Below are 14,563 nucleotides of genomic sequence, written 5' to 3' on the forward strand. Positions count from 1 at the left end.
AAAGTGGGGGCGATTTCACAGCCCATTCCCCGGCGATTCGCCATAGGGCAACCGTACATTCGCCGGTGAATTCACGTGTACTTTCGCCACATTTGACAAGTTTTTAGGCCTCCGTTGGTGACGGCGTTCTCCGACACCCAGCCCGAAGCCTGATCGTCGGGGGTCGTCTCGCAATCAAAGCCAACCGTCACAATGCTGATGGTAGCCTCTTTGGCCCTGATCGCGCGCATAAGGCTGGAAACCATGGCGGCCTCGGGCCTCTGCTCTTTCATGATGCCGCCGTCGGAAACCCACAGCAGGTGGTTTGCGTTGTTCGTGATTTTCTGGATGGAAGCGAACTCCGTGCTGGTCTATAGATAACACATTAAAATCCCACCAGGAGTGGCGAGCATCAGCAGCCTCACCAGGGTTTCTCATGGCCGGTCGCATGTCTATGCCGTTGTCGTCGTCGGGCGTGACGAGGGCCTTTTGATGGACACGTCGCGAAGGACGTAGTTGGCAATCTCGACGTTGCCAGCGCCGAGCTCAGTCATTCGTGTGGTGGCTTTCATGGCCACTGCGACGAGGTTAGCGTCAGTTCACGGAACAACTGTGCGCAAGCAAATGGTGGCCGCTATGGATGCCGTGGACTTACTAGAGAAGTACGCCGCCGCCGGGAACACGGCCTCGTCGACCATGAGTAAGAGGGTAAGTCGACGATGAGGCTTCCCTGGTTACAGATATAGGTTTGTGCTAGACCCTGCTTTATGTTTATGTTTTAAAATGTTAGGCCTATATTACATACAGAAGAGAAACCGTTCCCAAGCCCTATATCAAATTCCATTTGCGTACCATCTGGAACTGACGCCGTTTGGTCAGAAAACCTTAGAAACCTCTGGTTGCGTATGTAGCGCAGCTAGATAACTAAGACCTACAGGTACCGTATCCACTGGTTATATCCGGATAAAGCTAATTATCGGGCTAACGGCAAGGAGTATCGCGGCCGCTGTGACAGGTATAGTATGCTGGCAGAAACAGGGATCTAGAAGTAGCAATATAGGATAGTAGTGTACATAAGCAAGAAGTTATAGTGTGAGTACCAGATAAATGTTGTTGCTAATAGGCAACAGGTAAGTGGGTAGATAGTTAGGAGGATGGATAGGTAGGGTTAGTAGATTGACCGCTTTCTATATCAGGCCTGGCGGAATGGGCCTGTACTAACTACTATCGGACATCAGCTAGCTAGCTTTGGCTAGACCCTTTATTAGCTTTATCCGGATCTCGAGAGTGTAGGCGGTAGTGTACTTGGACTATTAGAGACAATCTAAAACATTTAAGGCAAAGCACCTACTTTTCGGCACCCCTAGCATTTCAGCACCCTAAAAATAAAGCCATCATAACTAACACTACTTTATTTAATTAACTATTAATAACCTCTTAATGCTATAATAATACAGCTTTTAGCCTTACTAGGTAATTCTAACTTACTAGATTTATTTAGCTTATTTTTAGCATTACTAGCCTTAATTTACGCTTGTTGTATATCCTTAATTATTACAAACTTTATATTTAGATCTATAGTAATAGCCTTCCTCTTCCTGCTACTAGTATTATTAACCTTAGCCTAGAGAAGCTCTATTTAGTGCTAGGTAATAGCTAAGTTAAAGGACTACTATTAGAAGCCTTTTTAAATCTTTCTAAAGAGCTAGCATTATATAGTAATAGTTTAATCTATTTAGCTAAATAATTATAGTTAGTTATCTAGCTCCCTCCTTTTCCTTAGCGTAGACTACTTAATAGCAGATACCTATTCCTTATAATCCTAGGTATCCTAGCTACTAGAGGCCCCTTTTAACCTCTTATTAAATAGTATTAATATCTTATTAGGTAGTATTAATAGTGCTAATATATCTAGTAATAGATAAGAGCTTATTATAGGCTTTATAATAATAATAGGCTATAACTTAATGTATTTCTAGCTACTTTTGATATTACTAATAGTTATCTTAGCCTAATAAGCCTTTTAATAATATATAATAAAGTTTTTTTTACTAATAATAGTTAAATTATTTTACTGTATAAGGTATCTAAGCTCCTTATAATAAGCTACTTTTATAAGACTAAAAACTACTTAGTTAAGTAGCTAGAGGATATAAGAGGTATATAGTAGTAAGAATAATAAATAGATATTATTAATATAATATAACTATATAAAATCTATTATTATATAGCTTTTATACTTATTTATAATAAGTAGTCTAGCCTAATTAAGTTAAGAAGGCTTAGTCTAAGAGAGAAAGACCCTTTTTATTTATTTAAACTAAGAAATACAACTGTACAAAAGAGTACGCAGGTCACCTGTTTTATTACTACAATTAAATAGTTACACACTTATAAGGGCAATTAATATCTAACTCACCCCCTCAAGGGCTTATAAAGCTTATAGGCCTTAGACACGTTATGTTATGTGAGGTAGAAACCCTAGATTCCTAGGTAAAGACCCTCTATTATATGTGTCGCGACCGTGCATTAAACTCAGTCAATTGACTGGGAGCTGGGCTTATAACCACTAAGAAATGCGACCGTATAAAAGAGTACGCAGGTCACCTGTTTTGTTACTGCAATTAAATAGTTACACACTTATAAGGGCAATTAATATCTAACTTTTAATAGTAGTAGTATTAGTAGTCTATCTATTCTCTATTACTATAAATTCCTATCCTTTATATAAGCTAAGATCTAGAGAGAACTACTACTACTAGACTTTCTTACCCTTATATATAACTAAGTGATAAATAAGAATACTTTTAGTAGATATATACTTAATAATAGATACCTAGGCTTATAATCTAGGCTACTTTTTTATTACTAAATTTATTTTTACTCTACCTAGCACTAGCTTATTATCCCCCTTACCCTTAAGGATACTAGTCTTATTTATATTATATCTATTAGCTAGTTTAATAGTAGTAATATAAGGTATAGTAAGATATTTAAACTATTCCCTAATAACCTTAGTAGATACCTTATTTAGATGCCTTAAATTAATAAAGTGACTTCTCTAGACCTTAATTAATAGGTTTCTTTACCTAAATCTATCTACCTATTACTTACCTAAAGGTTAGGTATCTCCTATAGTATTAAGGATACGCTAGGCTAGTTCTTTAACCTATTAATAGGTTAGTAGCAGGCTATAAAGGGCTAGCACTACCTTCTAACAGGTGTATAGTAACTTAATATAATTAATCTAAGCTAAGGAGAGAAAGAGTTATTCTCTAGTATGCCTTTATATATATAGTATTTAAGTAAGTACGCTAAGTAAGTATAAACTAGTTATAGGTGCGTACGTTATAATACGTTATAGTAAGTAAAGCCTTACTATATATACTATAGCTCTAGCCTATAATATATACCCCTCCTTTACCCCTATTACTAGTAGTAAAACCTTAGCTAGGCCTTTACCTTAGTAGGTATATAACCTAGAAAACCTATCTTATTATAAGTTAACTATATACCTTACTTATTTTTTTTTCTTTCTTTTTTTTTAAAGTAAGCTTTTTTAATAATATTATAAGTGTCTTATCTTATTTTATTACGTTTTTTATATTATTATATTACTTTACTAATATATTTACTTCTTTTTTTACTAAAGTTAATTATAGTAAGATACTTATAAGTGCTCCCTACTTCTTATTATAAGTATATATATATATAATTTAGTATAAATCTAATACTAACTTATTACTTATAGCCTCCCCTTATTACTAGTTAGTTACTTTCCCTAGAGGGTAATAAGCTTAAGCCTATAGCACCTAAGACTTTTAGCCTACTACTATTATACTAGTTAGTTTATAGTTATATATCTTTATAATACGTTTTATTACTAACTTATTATAGTTAGCTATCCCCTTATTACTATTCTTACTACTAATTAAGAGGGTATACCTTATAGAGGGCGTTCTCTAGGTTTCTTCTTACTAGTCTTATACTAACTACCTAGGTAAGGATCTTATAGTATACTACTATACTAAAAACGTATATAGCTTTAGTATATATTATACTACTTACTCTTTAAGTAACTAGGCTTACTTAAATAGTATATATTATTTTTATATATATTTAGCTTATATTACTATTATTAACTTATTATAAATTCTTATATCCTTTATAAGTCTTTATAAGGCTATAGCTATTACTACTACTACTATTATTAATAGCTTTATAAGTAACCTTATCCTTTAGGATACTTATACTACTACTACTAAGGCCTAGTAAGTCTTAGTATACTTTAAGTAAAGCGTTACTTATATAGCTAGAAAAAGCGCTAAGAGTACGTACTTATATAAGTAAGTAAAGTTTAAGGCATGCCCTCTTATTACTATACTACTTTTCCTAGTAATTACTACTACTACTACTACTACTACTACTACTAATACTATAGTCTTCTTACTTAGTAAGCCTTACCTAAGTAGCTTTACTACTACCTAGGCTAAGTGCCTTATTATAGCCTAAGAGAGTATTACTACTTTTTTAGCTAATATAAGTTATCCTCTTCTTTATATAATACTTATACTAATTATTATTTTACTTTATATAGTTTATTACCTTTATTTATACTTAAGATATACCCTTACTACTTAAGCTCTTACCTAAGCCCTCTCTTAAGTTATAAGGCTATTTTTATTACTTTTTATTAGCCTTATATACTCTTTATATACCTTAGGTATATTAGCTTTTTTTATCCTCTTTACTAATACTAATATATCTTTTAGGGTTAGGTCCTAACTATAGGCTATAGCCTAATATAGATTTATTTACCTTATATTTTTTCTACCTTTATTATATATATCTTATGTTTTTATTATACTTATAAATTAGGCTATATTTACTTTTATAGTTATTTAGGGCTACTATATCTTTAATAAGCGTTATAAGCTTCTAGGTAGGCTTTATAAACCTTTCTTAATAGACTAGTGCCTAGCGCTTCTTTAATTTACTTTTCTTATACTAAGTAGTATAAACTATTTTATTTACTTACTATTTCTTTTTCTTATTTTTAATTACTAATAGGGGTTATATATTAGTAATACTTTACTTTAGTAAAAGGTTATTTATAGTATAATATAGTAAGTTTATATAAAACTTATTATAAATATTACTAGGTGTATTAAGCTTTACTACTAAAAGTAAGATAACCTTAGTAACTTAATATTTATAATATAGCTAATTAAGCTTCTAGTTTAGCCTAAGAAAGTAATAGTTTTATATTAATAACTACACTTTATTACCTATATAAAAGCGCTTTACTATACTCCTTTGATAATTTATAGATTTTTATATAATATCCTAAGCTACTACTATAATAGCTTACGCTATTAATATTATATTTACTATTTATTAAATAAATCTCTAGGTAATTATTTTATATAAATCTAATACTTTTAGTATATCTTTTTATATTATAATAAGGTTAATATAATATCTATATTTTAGAAAAAACAGGCTTATATAAGTTATAGCTACTACTTAGTTATTAATTACTAGCTAGGTAACTAGTAACTAATATACCTACTCTTCTTATAAGTAACTAATATATATATATAGTATTACCTAGACTTCTTAGTTAAATTATTTTATTACTTTATTACTTTATAAGTAGTATAATATACTAAGTTATTATAAGATACTAGTAAGTATATAAAAGTGTTACTAGAACTTACTTATCTAGTTACTCCCTTAGTTACTTATTATACTTTATAGTATATTATAAAAGTAAAAGTAAGCACTTAAAAAACGCTTTATATAAAGCTTAGTATTTATTAATAGTATTAGCTTAAAGGTAACTAACTGCCTAAGATAGTTAATAATTACTTATATATATTTAGATTTATTAGTACCTAACTTTAGGAAACTAGTAATAAAGTCTATTAATAAGTTACTTTATAAGCACTTAAGTATACTAAGTAGTTATAGTAGGCCCTTCTTAGCCTCTTACTAGACCTTAGTCCTTTTATATACGTTATAATTATATATAAAGTAGTACACTACTAGTGCCTAGCTAGGCTAGTAAAACCTATAAGAGACTATTTTAAGTATACTATTACGTCCTAGGTAGCTAGTAACTATAAAGTTATAGCTTTACTAAATTAACTAAGTATAAAGGCTATTAGCTAGTAAATCTAGGTTAGTATTACTAGGCACTTATAGCCTCTCTTACTATATTAGCCTACGCTTATTATCTAGTATATAGTCTATAATCTAAATATATACCTCTAGGTTAAAAGAAAGTAACTTATAGTCTTTTACTATAGTATAGTATATATACTAGAAAACGTTATTATTATCCTAAGTAGTATCTTATAGTTATTAGAGGTTATTAGCTCTAAATATTTATATATAAAAGGCCTATATAGCCTTTATATAGCGTATTATTACTATAAGGATTACGCTATTTAGTATTAACTAAATAACTTAGCTTTATTTCTTCTTATTATCTTAATCTTTTAGTATATCTTACTTATACTAAGATAGTATATCTAGTACTATAGCTTTCTTACTTAGGTAGTAAGTAATCTTAAAGTTATATTCTAATAGGATTTCTACTTATTAGCTTTAGCGCTTTATTAACTTTTACTTTTTTATAAAATACTCTAAGGACTTATAGTTTATTATAACTATAAATATACTTTTTACGCTTTATAGCTTTACTTTCTAGGCTTAGAGATAGTTAATTACTACTAGTAGCTCCTTATTATAGATAAGGTAATTATACTAAGTAGAGGTAAGCTTATATAAGTAAAAAGTAACTAGTTAGTAATACCTCTTTATATCTACCTATATAAGCGTTTCTCTAGTAGCGTAGCCTAAGTAGTTAGTCTTAATATATATTAGCGCTTTTAGATTAAAGTTATAAAGTATAAAGGCACACTAAAAGTATACTTTTATTTTATAAAAGGCCTTCTTATAGTTATTATCTTATTAAAATACTATATCCTTCTTTATTAACCTTATAAAAGGCGTTATAATCTTTAAGTAGTTATTTATAAATATATAGTAATAGTTAGTAAAGCCTAAAAAACTATATATATCTTTTACTAATTTAAGTACTAACTATTTATTAATAGTATATATCTTTTTAAGGTCTACTAATATACTTTTACTAGCTTTTAGTATAAAGCTAATATACTTTACCTTCTTTATACTAAACTTACTTTTTATTACGTTAAGGCTAAGTCTTACTATATATAGCCTTATAAAGACCTCTCTAACTTTATTTTTATAGTCTTATTCTATACTATTAGTATAAATAAGAATATTATTAAGGTATATAGTAATAAAGTTATTTAGAAACTTATATAGTATACTATTAATAAAGCGTTACTAACTAGTAAGTATATTTATAAGGCTAAAGAGGTAGACTAACTATTTAAAAAGCCTATATTATATTTAAAATGTAGTCTTATACCTATCTCTCTTAGCTATTATATCTTATAAAAAGTAGCTATAATATCTACCTTAGTATACTATTTAGTAGTATATATATATTAAAGTGTTTTTATAATTAGTAGTAAAAGATAATAGTCTTTCTTAGTAATTATATTTAGTATATAGTAGTTATAATAAAAGTATAATCTACTACTTAGTTTTTATATAAGTAGTACTAGCACCTTAGTAGTAAAGCTACTTATATAAATAAATCCTTAATCTAAAAGATCCTCTAGTGTCTTCTTTAAGACTAATAGCTCTTTATATAATATACTATAAAGTAGTCCTTATAGTAAGGTTATACTTTTTTTAAGCTTAATATAGTAATCTTATTTAGGCTAGTATAGTAGTACTTTTATTAATATAGTAAGGTTAAATAAGTCCTTAAATTTATTATATACTTATTATAAAAAAACTATTACTATTATAGCTTACTTTCCTTTTTATTTTTTTTTAGTATTAGTGCTTTTTTAATATCCTTAAGGCTTACTACTATAATTTAGAGGAAGGCCCCTTACTTAGGGGTAGCTAGAGTAGTGCTATATTATTTTACTTTTTTTAAGCAGGCTATATAGTAATATAATACTATAAATAAGGGCGGTCTAATAATACCTATAGTATAGATTTTATATACTTTCTCTAACTTATATTAGCTTACTAATTATAAGGTAAGGTCTATATATTTATAGTAAATAGTACTTTTTATTATATTAAAAATAACCTTATTAGCCTCTATTTAAGGCTTCCTTAGGAAGATATCTTAATCTAATCTAAGTACTATATATATATATATATATTATTAGTACTTACTAAGTTTAAAGTTAAATATAATAATACCTATTATTAATATATATTAAGAGCCTTTAGTAAACCCCTTTAATAAGGTTTTATATTATAACATATATAAAAAACACTGTTTTTATATAAAGTTACTATTTACTATTATATAAGTGTTATAGCTAGTATTAGTAAAGCCTTAGGTAAAGAAACCTTTATTAACTTAAGTATCTAATAATATAAATAATCTAATTATTTTCCTTATATATAAAAACTCCTCTTATCTTTTATATTCTTTACTTATTAGCTCTAGGGCCTAATTTTATCCTAAAGTTATTTTTTTTCTAACTTATTACTAAAGTTTATTTCTTTTTTATTATTTTTACTTTCTATAAGCTTTTTAACTTATATAGTAGTTATTTTAGCTATATATACTAGTATACTATTATAGTTCCTTATAAAGTAACCTAGCTTCTAGTAGTTATAGTTAGTCTTAGTTTTATACTTTATATATACCTTTTTATAGGTTTTATAACCCTTTTACCCCTAGTAGTAGGTTTATTAGTATTCTAGGCTAATCTTACTATTATAGTATTTTTATTAGTATTTTTATATAAAAGGTAAGTAAGGTAGTATATATATATAACCTTAGTAAGGTCTTTAACCTTTTAGGCTACTTTACTAATCTAAGTAATATAAGCGTTATAGCCCTCTAAGAGGGATATACTTACTAAAGTAGTATAAAGGTATACTAAAAGCATACTTATAAGTAAAGCTATAAAGGCACTATTATCTTATAACTACCTACTTACCTCTATAAAGATCTATTTAAACTTAAGGTAAAAAGTAAAGAATATTTTAGTCTCTTTTATATATAAATTAGTAAGTATAGTAGCTATATATTATCTCTTATTAGGATTACTATAAGTACGTTTTAAGTAATATAAGAATTCTTTTAGCTTATAGTTATATAGTATTTTACTTTTCTTATAAAAAGTTAAGCCTATATACTAAAGGCTAATCTCTAAGTAAGAGTTAATAAGATACTATACTTTATACTTACTAGTAAAAAAGTTATAATTAATTTTTACTTTATTATATATCTATTACTACTATAGTAAAAAATTATAGTGTAATCTAGAAAACTTTAGAGGTAGTAGTAATAGCTTTTAGTATAGTAGTATAGTAGTAAGTATAGTAGGTGTAGTATAGCCTATAGTAGCGTTACTAGCTACTAATTTAGTGTCTATATTATTATTAGAGGTAGGTATGTTATATATACTTACTACCTTATAGTATTTCTCTTTTACTATAGTATAAAAAGACCTTATACTATCCTTTAACTTTATATTCTTATTATAAAGTTATTATATAAGCACTATAAATACTATACTATTTAATTTATTTATTATAAGCTTAGATATATAAAGGGCTAGTACTACCTTTTAATAGGTATATAGTAACTTAATATAATTAATTTAAGCTAAGAAGAGAAAGGGTTATTCTCTAGTATGCCTTTATATATATAGTATTTAAGTAGGTGTACTAAGTAAGTATAAACTAGTTATAGGTGCGTGCGTTATAATACGTTATAGTAGGCAAAGCCTTACTACATATACTATGGCTCTGGCCTGTAACACAGGCCTAAGTCTGCTTAGGTAGTTATCTAGGTAGCTAGGCTAGCCTCTTAGGCTATTAAGAGCCTCTAGAGGTCTTTAAATATAGTAGCCCTTTGCTAGGTGCTATGCATACAATACTAGAGGGTAGTCTGTAGGATCCTATACTTAAGAGCTGCCCTCTTAAGGCTATACCTATTTTGAACGGCTTGTAACGCCTAATTAATCTTATCTTTAGTATATTAGACTATTTAGTTATAAAGAAGGTATTCTAAAAAAATAAAGTAATTTAATAAAGGTTAGAAAATGTTATAATAGTTTGAAATAGGGGATGTTTTTAAAAATGGGTGGCTGGGCGGCATTTTTGGGGTGCCGAAATGCAGGGGGTGCCGAAAAGTGGGTGCTTTGCCTTAACACCAAGAGGGGAGAGAAACAGCCACATAACTCATTTGGTATGTGTAGGCATTCCTGTTATGTGGACCGAAAGACTCGGCAGTTACTTCAGGACAATATAAAATTACAGGGTAAGGTGTTTGGCAACGCTCTTCATTAGTGCCCTTAGAAATGGATTCTGGAATGTAAATACCAAGAGCCACAATCTTAGACCGATTCAAGTGAAATACCTAGAGCACACGTTTATATACTCAGCTGGCCTAACTTTTAAGCTAAATCGCTGATTGATTACAACTTAACTATATAAAGATCCCCCAAGAACCCTCCCTGTTTACACCCTCCTGATTCTGTGTCTCGGCCAGGCACGGGGGCTTGCGTGGCCTATTCTCGTCATTTTTCTCGCCACGCACAGGCAATTCTTTTCCATTCCTTGATGGAATTTCTAGTGTGTTTCTTATCAACCTTCTCTGCTGTTACAACTTAACGGACGACACCCTCCTGGCGCGCGTCTGCAAGGGGAGGTCAAGCGGCAGCAGCGACGTCTTGGAGGCTCGCACCAGTCGCTCGTACGCTTCCGACGCCGGGATCATGTGAGGCGAGTGGTATGCCTTGCCGCCTGTCTTTACCACCCAAGCAAAGATCTTATCCTTGGTCAGCTGATCTTGAAGCTCGTCGATGGCAGCAGCGTCGCCGGACAGAGTGACGCCGGAAGGCGAGTTGTGGCATGCGACGGATACGCTGCCCTTGGGGCTGAGCTGCGCGAGGTAGGGCTCCACGGCCTCGGCGCCGATGCCGACGGCCATCATGGCGCCGTTGGTGTTGATGTCGCGGACGACTTGGCCGCGGCAGTAGGCCATGATGATGGCCTCGGATGCCGAGATATAACCGGTCGCGTAGGCCGCAGCGATTTCTCCCGACGAGTGGCCGACGTTGACGACGGGGCGTATGCCGCAGACGCGGAGGAGCTGCATCAAGGCAATTTGGACCGCCGTCGTGTGCGGCTGCGCGAACTCGGCCTCCTGCACACGCGAGAAAGGTCCCCGTTCCAGCAAGGCCTCCTCGATCGTCCACTCGGGTGCGTTGTCCAGGTCTCCGAGGGTCATATCCAATACCTGGATCGTGCGGCGGAAGCTCGGGTAGTACGCCATCAACTCGGCACCCATACGCGGCCACTGCGCGCGTTGGCCGGTGAAGACGAAAGCAATCGTGGGCGTCTTCTTGTTGTCGGCGCAGACGAGACCCTCGAACAAGCCCGTCACGGTGGTGGCGGCTCGGCTGCCGGGGCTCACGACGGCGTAGCCGCGGCTGAGGAACCTGGTCCGGCGGTTCGCCAGCGTGTAGGACAGGTTCAGCAGCTCGTAGTTCCCAAAGACCTGGGCGTGGGTGGCCAGGCGTCTCTCGAGCGCGGCCTTGTCGTGGGCCGGAAAGGCGAGCAGAAATGGTCTGTTGCGGTCGAAGGTGCCCCTGGGCATCTTGACCCTGCCCTCCCTGGACAGGGCCGCCGCTGTGGGATCGATGTACTTGTAGGACTGCTTCTGGGCGAGGAGTGAGTTCGCGCCCTCGACGATAATGTGGGCACCGGTGCCACCGTATCCGAAGCTCTTCAAGCTGACGCGGCGGACCGGGAGCTCCCGGGGAAACTCGACGGCATCGTTGTGCGTGGCGACCTTCCAGTCCGACCATTGAATCTTCGGATTGGGCTTGATGATGCCCCGCGTTGGGGGGATCACGCCGCGCTCGGCCACGAGAACCGCCTTGATGACGGCAGAAAGCCCGGAGGCGGCCCCGCTGTGGCCGATGTTAGTCTTTACGGCGCCGATGAGGAGCGGCTCCTCGTCGCTGCGCTGGTCGTTCATGGCGAGCAACACGGCATGGACCTCGAGTGGGTCGCCGATGGCGGCACCGGTTCCGTGGCATTCGAAGAAGCCGGTGAGACGGGGGTCGAGATTTCCTGCGCTGTGGTAGGCATGCCTGATTACCTCGACCTGGGCGTCGCGGTTGGGGTGTGTAATGCCCACGACGGGGACCTTGCCGTTGTTGTTCGTCGCGCTCGAGCGCATGACGGCACGGATGGGGTCACGGTCCCGGATGGGGTCACCGTCCCGGATGGCGTCGCTCAGACGCTTGAGATAGACGGCGCAGCACCCTCAGCCCGTACGTACCCGTCGGCAGACTAGTCGAACTTGTGGCAGGTCGAGGTGGGAGAAAGCACTCCTAGCTTACCCGTGTTCATGTGCTGGTCGACAGCGAGAATGAGGTTAACGCCGCAGAAGACAGCCGCCTGGCACTCCTTGTTCCGGAGCGCGTTGCAGGCGTTATGCACAGCGTAGACGCTTGATGAGCAGGCTATGTTTACCACGATTGAGGTTCCCTTAAGGTTAAAGGCGTGGCTGATACGGTTGCTGATGATGCCGGGGTCGACGCCTGTTGCAGCTAACGCATGGCGGAATGAAGGTTCCTGAACGTCATCTGTTGGAAGTCTGCTGTAAAGCTTGCCGCAAAAACGGCCATTTTGTACCCGGCAATTTTCTGTGTGCCATCACGTCAGTCACGTCGAGAAATGCGCTCATGTGTTCGGGGTCCCCCCTTCTCACCTCGAGAGTCACGCCGGCGGACTCGAATGAGTCGTAGTCAACCTCGAGAAGCTTTCTCTGCTGCGGATCCATCCACATGGCCTCGATGGGCGTGATACCAAAGAAGGACGGGCCGAATTCCTGCAGTGTGCCGTCGACGAAGTAGCCGCCCAGAACGTGGAAGCTGCCGGGGCGGTCGTTGTAGCAGTGTTAATGAGCATCAATATTGAATCGGCTGTCGGGAACTTGGGGGTTCTGGCCGGTTCCCTTGGACATCATGAATTTCCAGAAATTCGCAGGGGATGACGCGCTCCCAGGCAGTCGGCAACTTATTGAGGGTGCATTCTTGGTTAGTCCATCATCCGTAGAACAGGGAGTGCTTCAAGTCCCATAGGTGGCGTCGTCAACCATGGCCTGCTGCTGGCTGGGATACTCCCCAGAGCTGGAGTTGGTCTCGCCAAGAGACGAGCTATCTTGAACGTAAGGCATGATGATGGTCGTATAGAAATATAATATGATTGAAAGTCGAAGAGTTTGGAGCTGCAAACAGATCTATTATAGGTCCGAATCAAAAAGACATAATATACTAGTTAAAACCTTGTCGTGATATAAGCCGTAATTGCGCAGTGGCGATTACCGATCCGTTTTTATAATCACAAGAATGTATTTAAAATTAAACAGCCGATAGATATATATGTATATAAAAAAGAAAAGAATATAGATCTTTAAATTTAAATATTGTTAATATATACTAAGTATCTTAGAAGTAACTCCCCCACCCTATATCCAAACCACCCCCACATCCGAACCACCATCATCACCACCATCGCCACCACTATCACCACTTATTTCACCATCTCTACCGCCTACCTATATGCAACTTTTGGCCTCGCTAGGTAGTTCGGATGCCCTAGATTCATCCGGACTATCTATACTGCCGGGATCCGGACTTCAGGCCCAGATTATATCCTCTATAGTAGCAAAAGTGCTATTAGGAGATAGGCAGACCTTTTTCCTCTTACGTAACTAACTATATATTATCTAACTAGGCCTGTAATAAGTTAACCTACCTTTCTAGAAGGGCTGCTCTAAATACCTACTTATTATATCCTTTTTATACCTTTCTAAATAAGTAATAAATAGTATAGGTATCTAACCTATCCTTACTTAGCTAGGTTAACTAGTGTAATTAATACTATAGATTAGTAGATTAATAAGGCGTTAACTATAAGATAATAGACTTAGCTTTATCTTACTACTAGCTACTAGGCTAACCTATCTATTAGCTAGCCTAGATAATCTAATAGGCCTTAGTTACTATTAAGTTAGATAGGGGGCGTCTTATATATATAGGCTATAATCTAGATAACCTCTAGCTACTACTAATATTAGTAGATATATATTATACTACTAGTATTACTATATAAAGTTAATAGTTATATAGCTATAATACCTATTAAGAACTAGTAGTCTAGCCTCCTCTAGATAAGTAGGCCTAGTATATAAGATAAAGACCTCCTTAAGCTATTTAAAGGTAGTATTATTAGTTATCTAGCTATTATTAGTTACTATAAATTACTATAGCTTATATATATTAAGGTTAAATAAGAACTACTAGGCCTAAAGTAATTTACCTTTATATATAACTAAGGGAGGTAAGGAGCTACTAGTAGTAGATATACACTTAATAATAGATACCTATACCTAGGATCCTAGCTACTTTTTCTAAATATATTATAA

General features: G+C 35.1%; 2 protein-coding genes across 2 annotated transcripts; both read right to left on the minus strand.

The window, feature by feature from the left end:
* Positions 1-431: 431 nt before the first annotated feature.
* Positions 432-677, minus strand: GLRG_11424 (uncharacterized protein; the record flags this gene model as incomplete). The annotated part of the gene is made up of 2 exons (XM_008102108.1): positions 432-556; positions 635-677. The coding sequence occupies 2 exons, from the start codon at positions 675-677 to the stop codon at positions 432-434; spliced, it is 168 nt and encodes a 55-aa protein (XP_008100299.1).
* Positions 678-10,723: 10,046 nt separating this feature from the next.
* GLRG_11425 (beta-ketoacyl synthase domain-containing protein) lies at positions 10,724-13,312 on the minus strand (the record flags this gene model as incomplete). The annotated part of the gene is made up of 4 exons (XM_008102109.1): positions 10,724-12,396; positions 12,474-12,741; positions 12,845-13,007; positions 13,257-13,312. The coding sequence occupies 4 exons, from the start codon at positions 13,310-13,312 to the stop codon at positions 10,724-10,726; spliced, it is 2,160 nt and encodes a 719-aa protein (XP_008100300.1).
* Between the last annotated feature and the right edge of the window lie 1,251 nt (positions 13,313-14,563).

Source organism: Colletotrichum graminicola, assembly GCF_000149035.1.
Source record: "Colletotrichum graminicola M1.001 genomic scaffold supercont1.87, whole genome shotgun sequence".
Taxonomy (NCBI): domain Eukaryota; kingdom Fungi; phylum Ascomycota; class Sordariomycetes; order Glomerellales; family Glomerellaceae; genus Colletotrichum; species Colletotrichum graminicola.